Source organism: Odocoileus virginianus, chromosome 3 (genome assembly GCF_023699985.2).
Source record: "Odocoileus virginianus isolate 20LAN1187 ecotype Illinois chromosome 3, Ovbor_1.2, whole genome shotgun sequence".
Lineage (NCBI taxonomy): Eukaryota > Metazoa > Chordata > Mammalia > Artiodactyla > Cervidae > Odocoileus > Odocoileus virginianus.
Genome location: NC_069676.1, coordinates 13,849,219 through 13,864,944, shown reverse-complemented (window position 1 = coordinate 13,864,944; position 15,726 = coordinate 13,849,219). Strand labels below are relative to the sequence as shown.

Here is a 15,726-nt window from a genome sequence, read left to right as displayed (position 1 = left end):
AGGCATATACCCTGAGAAAACCAAAATTGAAAAAGACACATGTATCCCATTGTTCATTGAAGCACTATTTACCATAGCTAGAACATGGAAGCAACCTAGATGTCCATCGACAGATGAATGGATAAAGAAGTGTGGTACATATACACAATGGAATATTACTCAGCCATAAAAAGGAACACATTTGAGTCAGTTCTCATGAGGTGGATGAACCTAGAACCTATTATACAGAGTGAAGTGAGTCAGAAAGAGAAAGATAAATATCATATTCTAATGCACATATATGGAATCTAGAAAAATGGTACTGAAGAATTTATTTACAGGGAGGCAATGGAGAAACAGACATAGAGAATAGACTTATGGAGATGGGGAGAGGGGAGGAGAGGGTGAGATGTATGGAAAGAGTAACATGGAAACATACTACCATATGTAAAATAGAGAGCCAATGGGAATTTGCTGTATGGCTCAGGGGCTCTGTATCAACATAGAGGGGTGGGATGGGGAGGGAGATATGAAGGAGTTTCAAAAGGGAGGGGATATATGTATACCTGTGGCTGATTCATGTTGAGGTTTGACAGAAAACAGCAAGATTCTGTAAAGCAATTTTCCTTCAATAAAAAAGATAAACTAAAAAAAAAATTTCCTCCTACGTTTTTTGAGTGTGATAGCTTTTTGTTTGTTTGTTTACTGCACTGGGTCTTCAATGCTGTGCCCAGGCTTTCTTTAGTCGCAGTGATCAGAGGCTACTCCCTAGTTGCAGTTTGTTGCAGAACACAGGCTCTAGGCAAGCAGACTCAGTAGCTGAGGTTTGTGTACTCTAGGGGGTGGGCTCAGGAGTGGGGTGCAGGTTTAGTTGCTCCACAGCATGTGGGATCTTCCCAGACCAGGGGTCAAACCCATGACCCCTGCATAGCAGGTGGATTCTTAATGACTGGACCACCAGGGAGGTCTCTACTGGTGTACTGTTCATGCTAATAATCTGGTGGGGCAGTCAGAACTGGGTTTTCCATGACTTCAAGCACCAGGCTAAAGGGCTTGGACTTGCTCTACAGAGCACTAGTAAGCAGAGGCAAACCAGAGAATCTTAGCAGACCTGGGTGGATGACTAGGAACTGAAGGCTGGGACAGGTTATATAGTTAAAGCTATGGTTTTTCCAGTAGCCACGTATGGATGCAAGAGTTGGACCACAAAGAAGGCTGAGTACTGAAGAACTGATGCCTTCAAAATGTAGTGCTAGAAGACTCTTGAGTGTCCCATGGACTGCAAGGAGATCAAACCAATCAATCCTAAAGGAAATCAACCCCGAATATTCACTGGAAGGACTGAAGCTGAAGCTTCAATGCTTTGGGTCACCTAATTCAAAGAACTGACTCACTGGAAAAGACCCTGTTGATGGGAAAGATTGAAGGCAGGAGGAGAAGGGGACGGCAGAGGATGAAATGGTTGGATGACATCACTGACTCAGTGGAAATGAGTTTGAGCAAACTCTAGGAGATAGTGAAGGACAGGGAAACCTGGTGGGCTACAGTCCATAGGGTCGCAAAGAGTCGGCCACGACTGAGCAACTCAACAACAGACACTACCCAAAGACCCGTCCTCTGAGAATCTCTCTGGTTTGCAAGTTTCTGAGAAGCCAGCTGCTCATCAGACTATCCTGCAAACATCTTAATCCCCGCGTAGCTCACTCATCCCTCCCTGGGGACTTACTCGAGGGCAGACCTTCACTGACTCCATCGCAGGACCCCTCCGCGCCTCACACAAGGGGGTCCTTTGCGCACCCGAAAGGGTCCTTTGCGCACCCAAAAGGGAACGCTGTAGGCAAGACGTTGCTGAAGTTCAGGCTATGGCCACGCGGGGGCAGTAGTGTCCAGCTCAAAAGTCAGAAAGGTGCCCGGCGTTCTGGCGGCTGCAGGGGATCACGCGAGCTTCGGAGGTCAAGACTTCAGGCTTTTTTTAAATGGGTTTGGGAGAAACCACCACGATTCGGTTTTTCCCCACCTGCCATACCCACCAAGTAGCTGAGTCTCGCAGCCCAGCAGCTGGTGGAAGTTACGCAAAACCTATTAGATTAGTTTCACCTCTGCTCGGAATTCTCCTTGGCGCCCACCTCTCGGGGAATCTCTCTTCCCTGCAGCCCCCAAACCCCACCACACCCCATCTTCGTTTCCTCCCACTCTTCCCCTTGCTCCATCTGCTCCAGCCACACTGGCTTTGGGTTCCTCAAATCAAACTAATAACAGTGTTTGATTTGGAGCAGCTTTGATGCCTAGAAAAACCCATCTTTGTAGTCACTTTGTAAACATATAATTTAAATCATACCTTTAGAAACAAGCATTTCCCTTAAGTGTTCGGTTCCAAGGATAGCTATGGTGTTACTTATACACCTGTCAAAGCGGACTATCATTTTCAAACAGGTCAGTGAGTGCATCTTTGAGTCCATTCAGAAATGTAGTGAATTGAAATCTCTTAAATGTTGTAGATAACGTTTATACAACGTAGTATATTTTTGATTCTTTCATCTTAAATGCCTCCACCAAGCAAATGCATCTGAAATCCTTAGCAGCTGTTACAAATCAAAAAGTTAAACATATACAGGGGTGTAAAATGTTCTTTGAAACATTCTGATAATTCTTCTAAACTCAGTCAGATTATCATATCACTTTTTTAAATGTTTATTTATTGTTGGCTGTGCTGGGTCTTCGATGCTGCACGGGATTTTCTCTAGTTGCGTCAGGCAGGCTACTCTACTTGCTATGTGCTGGCTTCTCATTGCGGTGGCTTCTCTTGTTTTGGAGCATGGGCTCTAGGGCCTGAGGACTTCAGTAGCTGCAGCATGTGCTCAGTATTTGCGGCTCCCAGACTCTAGAGCACAGGCTCAATAGTTCTGTGGCGCAAGGGCTTCGTTGCTCCGTGGCATGTGGGATCTTCCCGGATCAGGGATCCAACTTGTGTCTACTGCAGGTGGACTCTTCACTGAGCCGCCAGGAAAGCCCTCACACCACTTTTGTTATCACAGTGCTCCTCTCCCTCCAATCACCCACGGGTGCATAGAGCCCCCACCTGCTGATTTCCTGGGGTGGTGGATCAGGATTGGGCTCCCCTGATGGCTCACATGGTAAAGAATCTGCCTGGAGGACTTCCCTGCTGGCCCAGTGGTTAAGACTCTGAGCTCCCAATGCAGGGGGCCCAGGTTCGATCCCTGGTCAGGGAACTAGATCCCACATTCTGCAACTAAGACCTGGTGCAGCCAAATAAATGAATAAATATATATATATAAAAGAATCTGCCTGTAATGCAGGAGACCTGGTTTCGAAACCTGGATTGGGAAAATCAGTTGGAGAAGGACATAGCAACCCACTCCAGTATTCTTGCCCTAGAGAATTCCATGGACAGAAGAGCCCGGCAGGTAGTCCGTGGAGTCCCAAAGATTTAGCTCAAAACCTCCCTTTCCTTGGGCTTCCTTGGTGGCTCACTAAAGACCCCTCCCACAATACAGGAGACCCGGGTTCCATCCCTGGGTTGGGAAGATTCCCTGTAGAAGGGAATGGCAAGCCACTTCAATATTCTTGCCTGGAGAATTCCATGGACAGAGGTGGGCTAGAGCCCATGGGACCTGAAAGAATCTGAAGGGACTCAGCATCCACACAGTCCCTTTCCTTCCATCTGCCTTCCACCCCAGGGTAAATTCAATGTTTAGGCTTCTCTGTTGGCCATCTTTGAAATTTTCTTGCAATATACTTACCTCTTTATTTCTTTTTCCACCAACTGCAATTGCTTTCACTGTTCCAACTGGGTAATATCATAAGTGTTTTTCAAGGCACTTCTTACATGCCAGGCACTCCACAGTATCTCTATACAGATTCACCCATTCAATACCCTCAACAACCACAATCAAATCTCAGACAGGTACCCTTACTCTCCCCATTTTGAAGATGAGAAACTGGGGCCCAGAAAGGTTAAGACACTCTCCAGGTCACAGAGCTTTGCAAGCAGCAGAACTTGAGCTGCCTCCATTTACTTTTATTTTTTGTTTTGAATCTCACGGGAGATGAGTATGTTATTTCCCCCAGGGTTGTAGCTGAGGTTTATCAGAACTCACCCAGTGTACACTTAAGACTTGTACAAATCATTGTATGAAAATTTCACATCAAAGAGAAGAACTGTAAGCTAATATCGAGCTTGAGTTAATGGTATAAGCACTGAAACCATGGCAGGGAAGTGTGCAGAAGTCTGCAACATATTAAAACAGGTAATAAGTAAGATGGATGAGTGAATGGATGGTGAGATAGATATTAAAGTATGCTAAGTAGCTTCAGTCATGTCTGACTCTTTGTGACCCCATGGACTATAGCCCACCAGGCTCCTCTGTCCATAGAATTTCCCAGGCAAGAATACTAGAGTGGGTTGCCATTTCCTTCTCCATGGGGGTCTTCCCAACCCAGGGATCAAAACCATGTCTCTTACATCTCCTGCATTGGCAGCCAGGTTCTTTATTGCCAGTGCCACCTGGGAAGCTTCCAAATATTAAAGCAAATATATTCAAATGTTAATTGCAGTCTCTAGGAGGAGGTGTGTGGGTGTTTGTTGGACAATCCTTTCAACTTTCCTGTGTGTTTGAAATATTTCAGAATACAATGCTGGGACCTCTGCCCTGCGTTCCCCACAGGAAAATTTGTCTTCTCCCACCCAGACAAGCAAAAAGACACTCACACTCAATGCATCCACACTAGGGTTTGTCCAGTTCCCCAAGAATGGTTCCTCCCCCTAAGTTTCTTCCTTGGCACTGAGTTCCCAAAAGTTAGGGGTTATCAGAGATTCCCCCATCTCACCACTGGGATCCAAGATCTCCCGTAGGGTGGCCAACTATACTTCTGGTTTACCCAAGACTGAGGGAGTTCCTGGGATGTAGGACTTCCTATGTTAAATCAGAAAAGCCTCAGGCAAATGGGTACGAGTTGGTCCCCTGACCTCTCATTGCTGCCTCTTAAACATGTCAGGTTTATACAAACTGCCACTGCCCCATGTGCTGAGTCGTGTCCGACTTTGCAACTCTATGGACTGTAGCCTGCCAGGCTCCTCCGTCCATGGGATTCTCCAGGCAAGAATACTGGAGTGGGTTGCCATGCCCTCCACCAGGGGATTTTCCTGACCCAGGGATCAAACCCGGATCTCATGTCTCCTGCTTTGGCAAGCAGGTTCTTTACTGCTAGGGCCACCTGGAAGCTGCTGCCGTAGTCAATAATACACACAACAGTGATGATGATAATAACAAACAGTGGCAGCTAGCTCATAGCAAGAGCTGACTATGTACAAGTTCCTCTTCTGCATGTTCCATGTGGCAGGACTTGCGATGCACACGACACTCAGTGTTGAACATCGCCTGTGTTAAAGACGAAAAAGCCAGCCACAGAGAGGTAAAGCCCCCAGCCCACCATCACACTGCTGACTAACAACAGGGCAGCTAGAATCTGAACTCAGGCAGACGGCTCAACCACCTTCAAACAGCCGTCCTGGAGAGCTGACTCAAACATACCAGCTGCCTGAGGTTGGAGGTGAGGGTCCCCCCACTGTAGACTCACCCTCCATCAACAATTGTCTGTGTTTTCATCAGAATAGTTATTTAGGTAAATGCTGTTTTCCTGATGACAAAAGCTTTATTAGCTTATCATTTTTAAAGATGAATTCAATACAGAAATTAATAAGGTAGAAATGAATAATTCCCCAAGGCACCCATCTCCAGAAGATTCCGCTCTTAAACTGGTTCCTGTGGACACTAGAATTATTTCTTCTTGGTGAGCAGCAAACAATTACTTGTAGTTTTCTATCAAGATACAGTGCGACAGAAACATCCCTGGTGGTCCAGTGGCTAAGAGTCCACACTCCCAATACAGGGGGCCTGGGTTTGATCCCTGGGCAGGGAACTAGATACCACATGCTGCAACTAAGATCTGGCACAGTGAAATAAAGAAAGAAACAAGTATATTTATATATTTGGTGTAAAAGTGTTAATCACTCAGTCGTGTCCAAGTCTTTGTGACCCCATGGACTGTAGGCCACCAGGCTCCTCTGTACATGAAATTCTCCAGGCAAGAATACTGGAGTGGGTTGCCATTTCCTTCTCCAGGTGATATTCCCAAGTCAGGGATCGAACACAGCTTTTCCGCACTGCAGGCAGACTCTTTACCCACTGAGCTACCAGGGAAGCCCTTATAAAAGGTATAGTATGATAAATAATAGATAGGTAGATAGATAGATGGGCTTCCCTGGTGGTTCACTGGTGAAGAATCTGCCTACCATGCAGGAGACATCTCTGGTCTGGGAAGATCCCCAGGAGAAGGAAATGGCAACCCAATCCAGTACTCCTGTCTGAGAATCCCACAGACAGAGGAACCTGGCAGGCTACAGTCTATGGGATCACAAAAGAGTCAAACACAACCAAGTGACTGAGCTTGCACACATTCACAGATAAAACTCTTAAATAGATAGATGAAGTGAAGTCGCTCAGTCGTGTCCAACTCTTCACGACCCCGTGGACTGTAGCCCACCAGGCTCCTCCGTCCATGGGATTCTCCAGGCAAGAATATTGGAGTGGGTTGCCATTTCCTTCTCCAGGGGATCTTCCCGACCCAGGGATCAAACCCAGGTCTCCCACATTGTGGGCAGACGCTGTAATCTCTGAGCCACCACGGAAGCCCAAATAGATAGATAGCAGTAGATAGCAGTAGTTAAATGGGTACAGATAGATATAAGCAGATACAGAGAAACAGATGATACAGATCTGTCTGTGACTTGCTTTTTCCCAGATTGATCTTATAAAAACACAGCTTGGACCCTATCCTCCAAACCTATCACCTTCCAAATCAAGTCCACCCTCCATGACTCCAGGCCCTTGTCCCTGTGATCCTTTTAGCCCCTGATCCCCACCTCCTGAAACCTCCCACCTCAGGCTCTCCTCACCATACATACCAGTCTGGTGCACACCTCCCTTCACTGACTCGTGCTTGGCAGAAGTAATGTTAACCCCATTCTCCCTTCTCCCCCATCAAGTGAAGATTTCTTGTCCACCCAGATCTGCTTTCGAGGGAATTCCTGGCCTGGGGATGGGGGGATACTTGACAGACTAGAGACTACTTGGGAGTAGGTAATGGGCTTGTGTGTTGAGTCCAGATGTCCAGGAGGCTTGAGGAAGTGGTATGGCATTGAAGTCAGGTACTCAAGGACAAGAAGGTGAGCAGAGAGTGGGCCAGAGGAAGGCACAGCAAGTGCAAAGGCCCTGAAGTAGGAATTTGTTGTTGCTGTTTGGTCACTAAGTCATGTCTGACTCTTTGCAACCCCACTGACTGCAGCACGCCAGGCTTCCCTGGCCTTCACTATCTCCCAGAATTTGCTCAGATTCATGTCCATTGAGTCAGTGATGCCATCCAACCATCTCATCCTCTGTCATCCCCTTCTCCTCCTGCCCTCCATCTTTCCCAGCATCAGGGTCTTTCCAGTGAGTCACCTCTTCACATCAGGTGGCCAAAGGATTGGAGTTTCAAGTTCAGCACCAGTCCTTACAATGAATATTCAAGGCTGATTTCCCTTAGGATTGACTGGTTTGATCCAGGACTCTGGATCAAATCCACAGGACTGTCAAGAGTCTTCTCCAATACACTGTCTTTAGTGTGACTTGTGCCCTGTGGCCCAGACAGGAAGGAGATGCAGACAGTGATGTATTTCCAAGAGTCCTGCATTATGAAAAACAGCAACAACATTTGGGAATTCCCTGGCGGTCCAGTTGGTTAAGACTCCATGTGCTTCCAACACTGGCAGTGCGAGTTTGATCCTTGGTCGGGGAACTAAGATCCTACATGCTGTGCACCTTGGGCAAAAAAAATGTTTAGATGAAGCAAGCTGTAAAGGGGTGGTTGTAATGTGCTTTGCTGTGTCGCTCAGTCATGTCCAACTCTTTGCCACCCCATGAGCTGTAGCCCGCCAGGTTCCTCTGTCCATGGAGATTCTCCAGGCAAGAATACTGGAGGGGGTTGCCATGCCTTCCTCCAGAGGATCTTCCCAATCCAGGGATCAAACCCAGGTCTTCCGCATTGCAGGGAGATTCTTTACCATCTGAGCCACCCTGGCAGCCCTGGTGGTGAGTGGGGTGGTTAGTGGTAGGTGAAACCAGGAAGGTTTGGGCAGGCTGCACATTCAGACTGGAGGTAAAAACATGTTGTGCAAAGGTGTCCCCTCCTTCCACCTTTCCACTGATAATTCCTCAGGAGTTGCATGTGGGTCCCCAGATTCTAGATGCCAGAGAAACAGCAGCAAACACGACTGGCCGAGACAGTTCTTATCACCTCAGACCTCATTCGTCTGGGGAGACAGACTGAAAACAAGATAAGCAGAGTGTGGTCAACAGGCAGCGATAAGGGCTGCAGATAAAACTACAGCAGGATAAGAGGGATTCGGGATGGGGGTGGGAGGGGTGCTTTTTAGATGAGTTAAAAGAACTTCAATACAGTAGGGAGGCAGCCACAGGGGTAGCTGGAGAAGGAGGGATCTTCTACGAAAATGGAACAGCAAGTGCCAAGGCCCTGAGGTCAGAGCCAGGGCTCCTGTTCCAGGAAGGGAGGGTGAGAGGCCAGAAGAGTGATCGGAGCTGCGGCAGAGCAGGCGGGGGAGGGCAGGGAGGAACTCAGCCATGGGACTGACGTTGCTGTTGGGAAGCAAGGGGGGAGTGGATGGGGAAGGAGGCTCAGGGCCAAACCCTGATCCACCTCCATAGACAATCAGAACCAGAACTGGGTTCCCTGGAGTGAACAGAGCAGAGTTTGCTCGGAAGCCCAGAGGTGACCTGAAAGACCTAACTGAGGAGTCGCAAGTTTCATTACACTCTACACAAAGCCGGATTTATTTTCATGTGCATGTGCTTCTGTACTTTTTTCATTTAAAAGGTACAGAAAAATATTTTGGTGCATGTTAACTTTTAAGAAATAAATGTTATTTTAAAACCTTTTAAAAAAGCAAAAAAAAACTAAAAGATACAGAAAATGTTAACATTTGACAAGGTCAAAAAATGATATCAATAGGACTTCCCTGGTGGTCCAGGGAAGGGCTCTGAGCTTCCACTGCAGGGGGCATGGGTTTGATCCCTGGTCCAGGAACTAAGATCCCCACATGTCACACAGCGAAGCCCCTCAAAAAAATGGTATCAGTGGCATCCCATTCTTCAGAAGAAAAAATGTAGGCAGAGAAAAATTAATTTTAAAAAATTACTGAATAGTGACTCTCTAGGCAGATGGGTGTAATCATTTCCCTTGTGCTTTTCAGGATTTTCTGATGTGTCTACAAAGACCATGTAATACAATAGGATAACAAATATTATAGTTTTGTGTGATCTCAAAAAATACAGAAAGCATAGAAGATAATCCTTCCAACACCGCAGACCTGCTACATGAAGAACCAAATTTAACAGTGGATTCTAATTGCTTCCAATCATTTTGTTTTCCTTTTTCGTGAAAGGAAACAGTAGGGATAAATTTGAAGCCCCTTTTCTGGACACCCCTCCTTATCCCTGAGCCCCAATTCCATTCCCTTCCCTGTCTTCCCAGAAAAACAACCACTTCCCTGAATCTGGAGTGAGGTCTTTGTTTCCTGTGTGTACATTCAGACTGCAGATATGTTAGGAGGAAGTCTGCTTTTATTCTACTGGCAAAATAACTAAGCACTTTTCAAGCAAAAATCCAAACAGTACAGAAAGTATGGATTTCCCAGGTGGCGTAGTGGTAAAGAATCCAGCTGCTAGTGCAAGATGCAGGAGACATGGGTTCGATCCCTGGGTTGGGAAGATCCCCTGGAATAAGAAACAGTAGCCCATTCCAGTATTCTTGCCTGGGAAATCCCATGGACAGAGGAGCCTGGCAGGCTATAGTCCCTGGGGTCCCAAAGAGTTGGTCTTGACTGAGTGAGTGAGCACAGCAAACAGCACAGAAAGTATAAAATGGAAAGAGAATGCCCCACCCCACCCCCAAAGAATGGAAGTAATTAACAGCTAGAATATAAATTTCACCAGCACTTGGGGCCCAGCAGAGCAGGTTTTTCCTGATCTGTCTTGTTCCCTGCTGTGTCTGTTGGGTACTGGGCATATAGCAGGTGTTCAATGCACGCTGAATCAACGTTTAAGTTTCTTGGATCACACCTGTTTTCAAAGTCAACTTTTTTATTTTGGCATAACTTTAGATTTACAGGAAAATTGCAAAAAAAAAATTTTAAAAACAGCGCAAAGAGTGCAACATACATCTCACTGTTGCCTCAGTGACTAGCATCCTGTACATGTCACACCTGTAACCACTCCAGGATTGTTTCTTAGTTGTGTTACTATTCACAAAACTTTGAATGTCACCAGATTTTCCATAAGTACCCCTTTTCTGGCCCAAGATCCCCATGTTCAGTTTGTCCTCCCATTTCTTGGCTCTCCTCCAGTCTGTGGAACATGTTAGTCACTCACTCGTGTCCAACTCTTAGGGACCCCATGGACTATAATCTGCCAGGCTCCTCCGTCCAAGGAATTCTCCAGGCAAAAATACTGGAGTGGGTAGCCATTCTCTTCTCCAGGGGATCTACCTGACCCAGGATCCAGCCCAGGTTTTCTGCATTGCAGGCAGATTCTTTACCATCTGAGCCACCAGGGAAGCCCACAGCGCTTCAAAGTTTGCTTTTTCATGACTGGGCCATTTTTGCAGAGTTCTAGGCAGGTTTTCTGTACAGTGGGTTTCCCAGGTGGTGCAGTTGGTTAAGAATCCATTTGCCAATGCAGGTGAGGAAAGAGATTCGGGTTCCACCCCTCCATCAAGAAGATCCGCTGGAGAAGGAAATGGCTACCCACTCCAGTCTTCTTGCCTGAAAAATTCCTTGGTTGGAGGAGCCTGGCAGGCTGCAGTCCCTAAGGTTGGAAAGAGTGGGACTTAGTGACAGAATAACCACCACCAGCTTCAAAAGGAGGCGGGAAGGGTTGTGCCCTAGCTTCTGGAGAGTGTTTCAAGGTAAATTATTTGCACATCTAAGGAAGAGTGAACTCTCTACCCTCATACATAGTTCAGAGACCAGGAAACTGGGATTGAAGACGACAGACATCCTCCCTCGAGGGTCAGTACTGGACTGCCACCCCACCCAGCGCTGCGATAGGGAGGCCCTGGCACCCAAAGTGTGTAGGTCCCAAGGGTGGAGATTCTGCCTGCGTTGCGGGGGGCAGGGGATGGAAACCGGGAACCCAAGTCACTCTCCCCGGCCGAGCTGCAGTGCAGTCGGCCGGGTATGGGCCGTCCTCCGGGGTGCAGTGCGTCACCCCCAGTTACAGAAGCGCTGCCTGCACCCCGGAGGCGTGGTGACGCGGGATCCCCGGGTGCGGCCGGCAGGGCCAGGAGGTCCAGGCTCCAGCGCTTCCGGCCACCGGGGATCACCTGGGCCGCCCCCGGGCCGCCGCGTCCTTTAAGCCCGGGCAGCCCCGACGGCGAGCGCCGGGCGTTCCCGCAGCTCGGCTCGCTCAGCCGCGCCCGGCCTTGACCCCGGGCCCCGCCGACTGCAGGTGAGACCGCCTGGCGGGTGTAGACCGGAGGCCTCCACCCGGAGGAGTGGTCTCCGCCTAACCTCGTGACCCACTTCCTGTTTATCTAGGCTGTGGGGTCAGGAGTGGGGGGAGCAAGCAGCCAGCCTGTGTCCTCAAGCCTGGGGATGGGGACCCCCATCCACCGTCGCAAGGGGCTGTAGAGAGCCACCGTGAGTGCCTACGGGTCCGTGGATCCAGGGGGCCGGGGAGAAGGGAGGCAGGGAGGGGAGGGGCAGGTCAGACAAGCCTCAAGAGCAGCGGCCGAGGGTGTGAGGGTCAAAAGCCTGTGGTTACACGGCTGGTCACCAGCTCCCTCCTGCCTGGGTTCCTCCTGCAGGAATAGGAGTGGGTGAGGCAGAGGGGAAGATGTGGGCTGGACTTCCTGGAAACGGAGGCCCCTGCTGTTTAGGGAAGGGGGGGTGACCCTGGGATTGGGGCTCACTTCGGATGTTTCACACACACCTCACACACCGGACCCACAACTCAGCCGAGAGACACAACACACACATGCGCTGGACTGGGGTGCGAGGCGGGGACACACCGGTCTCGTCCCCCACACCCAGTTCCACTTGAGGGCTCGGGCACAGGGTGGCTGTGTCCACCGCCATGGGAACATGGGACAAGCACAGAGCAGGCATGTGACCGAGGCAGGCACGCTCGGCTACACGCAGATAACAGCGCAGACACACCCAGACGTGGGCAGACAAACACGTCCACTGAGGACGCGGACACAGGGTGGGTGGCTGGCTGGGAGGGGTGCACCGATCGAGCTTGCTGCACACTCAGAGGGCCCAGGACACAAACGTGCTCCGCTGGGCAAACACGGGGGCTGCCCTGGAGTGCCAGACCCCACCTCGAATCCCGTGGCCAGCGCTGGGGAACTAGCTCCCAGGCTCACATGACCCAAGGGGAGGGCTCCTGGAGAAACTGCCTCATCCTCTCTAATGATCCATTTCCGCCCCCCAGGAAATAAAGGCTCGCGCCCCGCCGCTCTGCACTGGAGCTCACCTGCCTCTCTGAGCCCTCAGGCAACTGGCTTGTTCCTCCCCCAGGGTGAGTGCTGGGCCCCTGCACACCCAGCCCTCCCCACCCTGCCGGCTGGATCCTGCTTGCCCGCCCACTGACCCTCCCAGCCAGCTCTTGCCCTGAAGCCCTGGGAACTCGAGCACCAAGCCAGCCCTGCAGGGAGCCCATGTCTTCCCCTCCCAGAACGGGGCCAGTGGCGGGTCTCAGGGTGGCCTGCTGCCCAAGCCCCAGACGCCCGTCTCTCCCCTCCCAGATGGACATGTGGACGGTTCTGCTCATCCTGCAAGCCTCGCTGGTGCTCCCCCGGGCTGCCGCTGCCGCCAGCACACCCACTCCCATGCTGCGTTTCGTCGCTGTGGGTGACTGGGGAGGGGTCCCCAACGCCCCATTCTACACAGCACGGGAAATGGCCAATGCCAAAGAGATTGCCAGGACAGTGCAGATCCTGGGCGCAGACTTCATTCTGTCCCTGGGAGACAATTTCTACTTCAGTGGTGTGCAGGATGTCAACGACAAGCGGTTTCAGGTGTGTGCCACTGGAGTGGCGGGGGTGGGAGGAGGGCGATGCATGGAGAAGCCTCTAGACCTTTTACTGGAGAGGGCAGAGCAACATGATGGTTGCAGACGCCGAGCACGCACAGTTCCCTCGTTCCTGGTGGGAGTTGTTCCTCGAGTTGGTGGGAGCAGCCAGTGGCTGCTTGAACCTGAGCTGGGTGCCACCCTTCTCTCTGCTGCAGGAGACCTTCGAGGATGTGTTCTCTGCCTCCCCGCTCCGCACCGTGCCCTGGTACGTGCTGGCTGGCAACCATGACCATCTGGGGAACGTCTCAGCACAGATCGCCTACTCCAGGGTCTCCAAGCGCTGGTGAGCCTGCCCCCTCCTGCCTCTCCTTCCCACCCCGTACCAGCCTCCTCCCTCCGGGGGCAAAGAGGCCGATCAACCAGAGCTGAGCCCGGGGCGTCTCCGCCCGAGATGGACACCTACCCCTTTCTCTGAACCATCTGCAGGAAGTTCCCCAGCCCTTACTACCGCCTGCGCTTCAAGATCCCCCGGTCCAACGTGTCCGTGGCCATCTTCATGCTGGACACTGTGACCCTATGCGGCAACTCTGACGACTTTGCCAGCCAGCAGCCCGAGAGGCCCCGCAACTTGGCGATGGCCCGCACGCAGCTGGCCTGGCTCAAGAAGCAGCTGGCAGCGGCCAAGGAGGACTACGTGCTGGTGGCCGGCCACTACCCTGTGTGGTCTATCGCCGAGCACGGGCCCACCCACTGCCTGGTCAAGCAGCTGCTGCCGCTGCTGACCGCGCACAAGGTCACCGCCTACCTGTGTGGCCACGACCACAACCTGCAGGTGAGGGTCCCCAGGGTGGCCTGGGGCCCTGGTAAGGGGAGGACGTCCCTAGCCTGGCCGGTGTGCCACGTGGGGTGGCATTGGGGGTCCTCTTGTTCGTGTGTGTGTGCTCAGTCATATCCGACTCTTTGCAACTCCGTGGACTGTAGCCCGCGAGGCTCCTCTGTCCATGGGATTCTCCAGGCAAGAATACTGGAGAGGGTTGCCATGCCCTCCTCCAGGGGAATCCTCCCGCCTTAGGGATCGAATCCCATCTCCTGCGTTGGCAGGAGGCTTCTTTACCAGAGCCGTCTGGGAGTTCCCCTCCTATTTGGGGCCCTCTCAATTATCACTATCCCTCAAACTCTATGCTTGCTAACCAGAACACAGCCCAAAGTTCCCCAAAAGCCCTCCCAGGGATCCCTGTTGCCAGTTGCTTCCCCAGATCAACATGCTCCCAGAGGTGAAGAAACTGGAGACTTGGCGGGGGTGGCATGAGGTGGGGGGCCGGGGTTATGTTCCTTGCTCAAGGTGACTCTGGTGAAGTGCAGACCTGAGCCTGCACCCAAGACAGGTGGGTACCCAGTCCACAGTCCGCCTAACTGAGGGGCTGGGGGCTCCACTGACCCTGTGTCCTCTGTCCACAGTACCTTCAGGATGAGAACGGCTTGGGCTTCGTGTTGAGCGGGGCCGGGAACTTCATGGACCCCTCGAAGAAGCACACGCGCAAAGTCCCCAGTGGCTACCTGCGCTTCCACTACGGGGCCGAGAACTCACTGGGTGGCTTCGCCTACGTAGAGATCAGCCCCAAGGAGATGAGCGTCACTTACATTGAAGCCTCGGGCAAGTCCCTCTTCAAGACCAGGTTGCCGAGGCGAGCCAGGTCCGAGCATCACCACCGCCGCGGGCTCCATGCTGGGGCCTGAGTGAGACGGCGCCTCCCTGCCGGTGGGTGGGTGGGCCCCTCTGGGACACACACACACCCCCTCCCTACTCCCCCTGCCCATGGGCAGGCTTTCTCAGGAGCCCGTGGTGTGAAGGCAGAGCAGGAAAGAGAAGGGCAGATGAGGAACTTGTGACATAGATGCCCGTGTCTGAAAGAAACATGGACACATGTTTGGGCCAGAGTGCCAGGCCCCGTGACCGGGCTCGCCCAGCCTGAGTTCCGGGCATTGAGGGGCAAGGAGGGAGGAAGGCAGAGCTTTCCCCTGGATCAGGCATCCTTCTGTCACTGCCGAATAGACAATAAAAGAAAAACTTGCAAAGGCTGAACATGTGTGCTGTGAGGGTCTCTTTTCTTAACTTCCTGGCGAGATGCAATACATGGGGTTGGAAAGGTTGGGGCTCCCCCACCATCCTCACTCTGCACCTTCATCTCTTAGTCTCATCTGTAACCGACTGGCCTCATCCATGAGTACGATTTTAAGGCCAAACAGGTACTTAAGTTCCTGGTGGTCCAGTGGTTAAGAATCTGCGTTCCTAAGTCAGGCGAGGAGAAATACTATATGACATCCCTTATATGTGTAGTAAAAAAAAAAAAAAAAATGATACACATGAACTTAAAAAACAGAAAGAGATTCACAGACTTAGAAAAAGAACTTATGGTTGCCGGGGGTGAAGGGATAATTAGGGAGTTTGGGATGGACATGTGCACACTACTGTATTTAAAATGGATAACCACAAGGACCTACTGTGGAACTCTGATCAATATTGTGTCAGCCTGCACGGGAGAGGAGTTTGAGGGAGAATGGATACATGTATACGTATGGCCGAGTTCCTTCACTG

At 51.0% G+C, this 15,726-nt stretch overlaps 1 protein-coding gene across 2 annotated transcripts; it reads left to right on the top strand.

The window, feature by feature from the left end:
• Positions 1–11,650: 11,650 nt before the first annotated feature.
• ACP5 (acid phosphatase 5, tartrate resistant) lies at positions 11,651–15,213 on the top strand. Of its 2 annotated transcripts, none has more exons than XM_020894302.2 (6): positions 11,651–11,752; positions 12,549–12,635; positions 12,862–13,134; positions 13,346–13,473; positions 13,617–13,962; positions 14,589–15,213. In XM_020894302.2, exons 3-6 carry the CDS (start codon positions 12,862–12,864, stop codon positions 14,865–14,867), a joined length of 1,026 nt encoding a protein of 341 aa, XP_020749961.2. In that variant the 5' UTR covers positions 11,651–11,752; positions 12,549–12,635; the 3' UTR covers positions 14,868–15,213. The 2 variants fall into 2 exon arrangements, with proteins under 2 accessions (XP_020749961.2, XP_020749962.2); XM_020894303.2 differs by having other exon boundaries at positions 11,651–11,766.
• Positions 15,214–15,726: the final 513 nt, after the last annotated feature.

What these genes read in the sequence shown, in the direction of transcription:
- ACP5 (XM_020894302.2), top strand. Translation starts at nt 12,862, where the DNA reads ATGGACATGTGGACGGTTCTGCTCATCCTGCAAGCCTCGCTGGTGCTC. An exon ending in TCAACGACAAGCGGTTTCAG is followed by an intron (nt 13,135 to 13,345) that starts GTGTGTGCCACT and finishes TCTCTGCTGCAG; the next exon opens with GAGACCTTCGAGGATGTGTT. An exon ending in TCCAGGGTCTCCAAGCGCTG is followed by an intron (nt 13,474 to 13,616) that starts GTGAGCCTGCCC and finishes AACCATCTGCAG; the next exon opens with GAAGTTCCCCAGCCCTTACT.